At 58.2% G+C, this 5883-nt stretch overlaps 1 protein-coding gene across 1 annotated transcript in view; it reads right to left on the minus strand.

Moving 5' to 3' along the window:
* Positions 1–519: 519 nt before the first annotated feature.
* The window catches only part of LURAP1 (leucine rich adaptor protein 1), a 5524-nt gene continuing 160 nt past the window's right edge, over positions 520–5883 (minus strand). Inside the window, exons 2-3 of the mRNA XM_010582716.1 lie at positions 5579–5715; positions 520–2043 (exon numbers count right to left, since the gene is read on the minus strand). Coding sequence (XP_010581018.1) covers positions 1354–2043; positions 5579–5715 — 827 coding nt within the window. The 3' untranslated portion in view covers positions 520–1353. The remainder of the gene's footprint in view (positions 2044–5578; positions 5716–5883) is intronic.

Below are 5883 nucleotides of genomic sequence, written 5' to 3' on the forward strand. Positions count from 1 at the left end.
AGATGCACCCATGGGTTGGGAAGCCAGGATCCTCCAGGCTTGTCCACACACATGGAAAAGCCCCTCTCCTTGAAGCAGGGGGCTGTGGGATGCTCAGGTCCTTCCCTGCATCATCTGGTGAAGGCAGCAGTTCCTGCCCAAGCTCTCACACAGCTCCGGCTGCAAGCCATGCTCTAGAAGCCAGCGAGGAGTGTGCTGGGAGGCATGGTGGGTGGACAGTAAAAGGCACAGGCAGAAGCCAAGGCTAAAAGGATAGAGAAGATGTCTCCAGGGCAGGGTCACTGCACATCCACCCCAGCAGAGGAGCCTCATGTTCCTGGTTGCTGGTAGGGGGCAGAGACACAGTGCCATTCATCACACAGATGAAGAATCCCGGCCACCACCCCCATCACACTGTGTCGGGGGAAAGCACGAGCCTTTCTGGGTCTGAGCCCCACAGGCTCCGCCAGGCTGCCCGTATGCCGCCACATCCTGGGGTTTCTGCAGAACCTGGTCCCAAGGTGGAAGACAGTCTGGAAACAAACTCGGAGAACTGGATCTCCATCTCCCACCCAGTGCTTTGCCCTTCTCGTGTAATCACATTGGGAAGGGAAGTCTGCACCATCATCCTTCCTCTGCAGGGCACAGACGAAGGCTCCCCAGCCCATCAGGAGCAGCTACAGTGAGTGCCCTGATCACACTTCAGATCAGCTTCATAGAGGCGTTTAAACCAGGCAGGGCTTCACCCACAGGGAAGGTGGTTTTAGCATCCACCACGTGCTGTGGCCAAGCCCCAAGTGCCCCAGGTCAACTCTACCCTGGATGGACACTGGCCTTGAAGACAATGATGGAAATAAGCACATCCAACAAGGATGCCCTGCTGATGGTCCTGCCCAGCACCTTGCCCTGAGCATGCTGGTGCCACCGAGCTATGGATGCGTGGGACCATCTCCTGTCCTCTCTGGGTAGCTGGTTTGGGGGAAGGGTCCCCAGTTTTTGGACACAGGAGGCTGAGGATTAGATTGGAGAGGTCCCAGGAGTCCCACTGTCCTAAGTTTCCCCACCAACCCTTCCCCGCCACCAACATCAAGGACAACAGAGGAGTGACCAGCCACCTGCAAGCACCACCCCAGAGCAAAGGATTAAATTTACGGGGACCCACCTCATCCCACCTCTCCCAGAAATTTGCCACAGAGCAGTCACCCCATCCCTTAGGGCTGCATCACCAAACACTGACGAGGGGGCAGAGGAACAGTGCAACACCACCAAGCCAGCTTGTCCCCCCATCTTCAGCCACCCCAACTCTCCCAAGCGGAGACAAGTGAAGCAGAGCAGGCAGTTGGGAGAGCTGGACTGGGAAGGCAAAGCCACGGGCTACAAGAACGTCACATCGTCCTGAGACTGGAGCCAGCGCCAGTGGGCATCATACTCCAGGTGCAGTTTGCTGTTGAGTTTGCAGTTCTCGAAGTCAGCCTCGGCTTTCCGAGCCTTCCCACCCGGATTCCCTTTCCCTAGCCTCTCCCCAGCCCCCGATGGCAATTTGCTGTCTCTGCCCGGTTCCAGAGAGGAGGGCTGCTGGCCCAAATGCCCGTTGGCCACCTGGGGCTCCTTAGCAAACCGGTGATCCTGGGGCAGCCCAGGTGGGGAGAGGTCCACGTGGGGCCACTCGTGCTCCGCTTTGCCCTTCTCTTGCTTTGCAAGACCCCTCTCGGGGTCGATCCTGGCCCAATCCTGCTCCACCCTGAGCAGGGCTCTGCCCGGTGTGGATGCGGCGGCGGTTTCGGCAGCAGTTTGGGAATACTCATCCATGTCATCAGCCAACGTGTCCAGGTAGCTACCGACGGAGATGCTGTCCAGCCTGTCGTTGGGGTCCTGCAGGCTGTCCCAGCTGCCCCGCCGCGAGGCCGCCTGGCTCTCCACCAGGCTGTACTGGCTACTGGCCAGGCTGCTGCAGCGGCTGGTCAGCGTGCTCCTCTCCTCCAGTAGCCACTTCACTGCCTCGATGCCCTCATTCACCACCACCAGCTGCTGCAGGATCTTCACGTCCACCGCTCGCAGATAAGCCTGGCAGGGAGACAGAGAGCACGGGGTTTTTTGGGGGGAACCGAGGTGACCCTGGTGGCTGAGGGATGCCAGGCCCAGCACACCCTGGCAGGTCTCCCAAGCTGCTTGATGAACAGCACGACATGGGGAACACCCTGCAGGGAGTCCTTCCAGGGGACCCTGTCCAAGACCTGGGGACACGACCATCACGGAGCAACAACTTATGGCACCCGCCGGCCACCAACGCACTCGGGGAAATAAATCCAGGGCACTTATGTCACTGTCTCCTATGGGGATAGGGGTAAGCAAGGAACTGGAGGCACTGGGTGCAGGTCTAAGCCCAGAGCATCCCCCAAGCCCTGGGAGGCTGCTGGCAGGGCAAGAGGACCAGGCAGGGGCATCGCTCAGGGCAAGGGTCTGGCTGGACCATCAGCACCTCTCTGGGCTGTTTTGGCCAGGTCCCTTCGTGCATTTACTTCCCCCCTTCTAGGGTCTGACCCAAGCCTGGTGACAATGTGACAGAGCAGGATTTGGAGCCTGAGACCCAAATCACTCCCAAAACAGGGGAGGAGGGTGTGAGGGACAGGCTTCGCTGATCACACCACTCGCCTTGCCGACTCCTGCCCCTCTGAGCCCCGGGGGAAGCTCTTTGCAAAACTTCAGTTGCTGCAGAAACATCTGTTTTCCTAACGGAAAGCCCTGCGTGCCAAGACATTCCTGTCTGCATGATACTGGCCGCCAAAAGCCACTGGATTTCCCCTGCGCAGGACGCAAATATTTTGCCAGGAAAGGGAATAAGGCGGCAGCGGGGGGAGAGGGAAAGAAAACCACTGTGGGACAGGTACAGACAGCCTGGGATCTGTGGATGCCCATGGGCTCCTTCACAAACACACCCCAGCACCAGCACCAGCAAGCTGCAATGGAAATCCACACGGTCCCCCGGGATCATTGCTAAGCCCAGCACCAGGTCCCCAGCATCCAGTATCCTCAGAGTCACCCGCCCGCCCACGGGTGACCTGCCGGTCTCTTGAGACCCCTGTCTCCGGTCCCACAGCAAGCGCAGCAACAAAAGCATCCAAGGAAGGAGCCTGGGAAAACTGCAGCCAGGGTTTTGGCACGTGATGCCTCTCAGTCCAGAGGACAAAAAAAAAAAAAAAAAAAAAAAGCCAAAGATTTGTAGAGACCCGACACCAGCCTCTCAACCCCTCTCCATGCTCCTCAAGCTGAATTTAAATAAAAAATAGCAGTGATGTGCCCAGATTGGGGCAGGAGCCAGCTTCGAAGTGCAGAAACTTCCTTTCTAGGCAAGTTATTTCAAAAACTGCCTACAATGGACTTTTCTGCACGCGCAGCTAAAGCATCTGGCTTTGGCAGGGAGAAGATGCGGGAGGAGGAAGGCTGGGAAGCCCCAATGAAGGTTCCCCATTTTTCTCTGCCTCATGCAACTGTGGCTGTCAGAGATGCCAGGGGAGCCACCCCAAGAGCATACGGTGGGAAAACACTCCTCGCTTTCCATATTGTTTGCTGGAAAGTGTTGGCTGTCAATTTGCTGCTATTTCAGGCCAGCCTGACCCCCCGTGTTGCACCCCAAAAAGAACCCTATCCAGCAAGTCAAGGTTAGCACGGGAGGAGACCTAGGTCCAGCTGCTCTCTATATTCCTGTACTGGTTTCAGCTGGGATAGAGTTAACTGTCTTCCTAGTAGCTGGTACAGTGCTGTGTTTTGAGTTCAGTATGTGAAGAATGTTGATAACACTGATGTTTTCAGTTGTTGCTCAGTAGTGTTTAGACTAAGTCAAGGATTTTTCAGCTTCTCATGCCCAGCCAGGGCACCCGACCCAAACTGGCCAACAGTGTATTCCATACCATGGGACGTCCCATCTAGTTTAGGAACTGGGAAGGGGGGGACAGGGATTCGCCGCTCGGGGACTGGCTGGGGGTCGGTCGACGGGGGGTGAGCAATTGCCCTGCGCATCATTTGTACATTCCAATCCTTTTATTACTACTGTTGTAATTTTATTAGTGTTATCTTTATCATTATTAGTTTCTTCTTTTCTGTTCTATTAAACGTTCTTATCTCAACCCAGGAGTTTTACTTCTTTTCCCGATTTTCTCCCCCATCCCACTGGGTGGGGGGGGAGTGAGTGAGCGGCTGCGTGGTGCTTAGGTGCTGGCTGGGGTTAAACCACGACAATTCCCCCAGATGCGGCAATGGGTACACCGCACTGATCCTGTACCCATCCCAAAGCCCGCACAGTGCTTCCTGCATGGTGCCCACCGGCATCCAGACCCAGGGCAGGAGCAGCATCCAGAGGGAAGGAAGGTAACTGCGGTCCTGAGTACGTGGCAGGGGGCAGAGGAGACCAGCCTGGATCCCTGCTCCAGCATGTGACACCCTGCACTGCTCCGTGCCTCAGTTTCCCCGCATGCATCCCACAACGCTATCCTCCCCCACATCCAGAAATGTCCCCCCCTCTTTCAAAGGGGACCTCATGGGCCAGCAGAGGTGGAGGGAACACCATGCTCCTCCCCATATTCTCTAGGGGCAGGGAAAGCGGGGAGAGCATCCCCTGGGAGGGATACAGTCCCGCTCCCCTCCCCAGTGCGCACAAAACCTGCAGGCACCATCTCCCTTCGAGACGTCTAGCCCCAGGGATAAAACATCCTCCTTGGACCAGGTGAGAGTGGGAATTTGCCGCCTTCTCCTCCCACCGCCCACTCCTAGGCCAGCTTCTCCTCTGAGCACTGGGTTTGCTAGTCTCTGCTGGGGAGGGGGACAGATTTTTGTTCCTGTTCATGGGGATGGGGAGATGGGGGGAGGAGCCCTGCGCTGGGTTTTGGGCACCCAGGTGCCATTCCCAGGCTGCTGACCTGGGTGTGAGCTGTCCCCGCTTCTTCACCGGCTGCTGAGAAGAGCCAGGACAGAGAAAAGAAAAACCTTTCCGAGCCGAGGTTAATAACACACGGCCAAAGCCAGGCCTTGCAGACCGTGGGCTGACCCTGCCTGCACCTGGGCAGAGCAAACACCACCGCTCCTTCCTCCTCCTCCTCCTCTGAGCAACCCAGGGCCTGCAGACCTTTCTCCTCTGGTCAGAGTGCAGCCTGGAAGCCAGCGCGGAGGGAGGATGAAAGCAGAGGGAGGATAAAAGCTTTTACACCGATGGGGAATACCGATTTGGCCAAAGTGTGGGTGCGGAGGGCTCAGGCTGGGTGGGTCCCCAGCCCCCCGGGTGGCAGGCAGGGATGCCGGCGTATTTAGCCTGTTTCCCTATGGAAACGATGCTCATTCCCTCCTGCTCGCTGTGTGTGCGTGGGAGAGTCCCTTCCCCCAGCAGCACTTGAACCCATTGCCCAATCTCGCCACGTTTCCCAGAGGCGCAGGCATCGCCGGTATTTGCTCCCTCCACGGAAGGAGGGAGGCGAGAAAGCTGCCACCGGCACTCCCACAGTCCCCGGGAGAGGCTGCCACGGGAGTCCAACCCTTTACTAGCCACCAGAGAAGCCCCAGCAGGAAGCAAACCCTGGGAAAGCTCCCAGCGATGCTTGTGCCTTGTCACCCAGGGGGTGACATCCGTGACGGGGGGGGACACGACGGGGACGACACCCGCCACCATGCCCTTGGCGAAGGTCCCTGCCCTAAATCCTGATCCCCGGGACACTCCGGTCCCCTCCGGAGCTAGCGCCTGGGGGGTGCCTGGGGTGAGGGGGGCAGGATGGAGGGGGGCAGAGGGGTCCGCGGGAGCCCGGGGGGGGGATGCTGCGTGGGCCGGGGGACAGAGAAAGACCGGGGGGGGAGGGGGGAGGTATGAGCTGCGGGCTGTTAACCTATACAGGAGACAGAAAAAGGGGGCGGTAGGGTCCC

Source organism: Haliaeetus leucocephalus, unplaced genomic scaffold (assembly GCF_000737465.1).
Source record: "Haliaeetus leucocephalus isolate CR32 unplaced genomic scaffold, Haliaeetus_leucocephalus-4.0 Scaffold848, whole genome shotgun sequence".
In the NCBI taxonomy this organism is placed as follows: Eukaryota; Metazoa; Chordata; class Aves; order Accipitriformes; family Accipitridae; genus Haliaeetus; species Haliaeetus leucocephalus.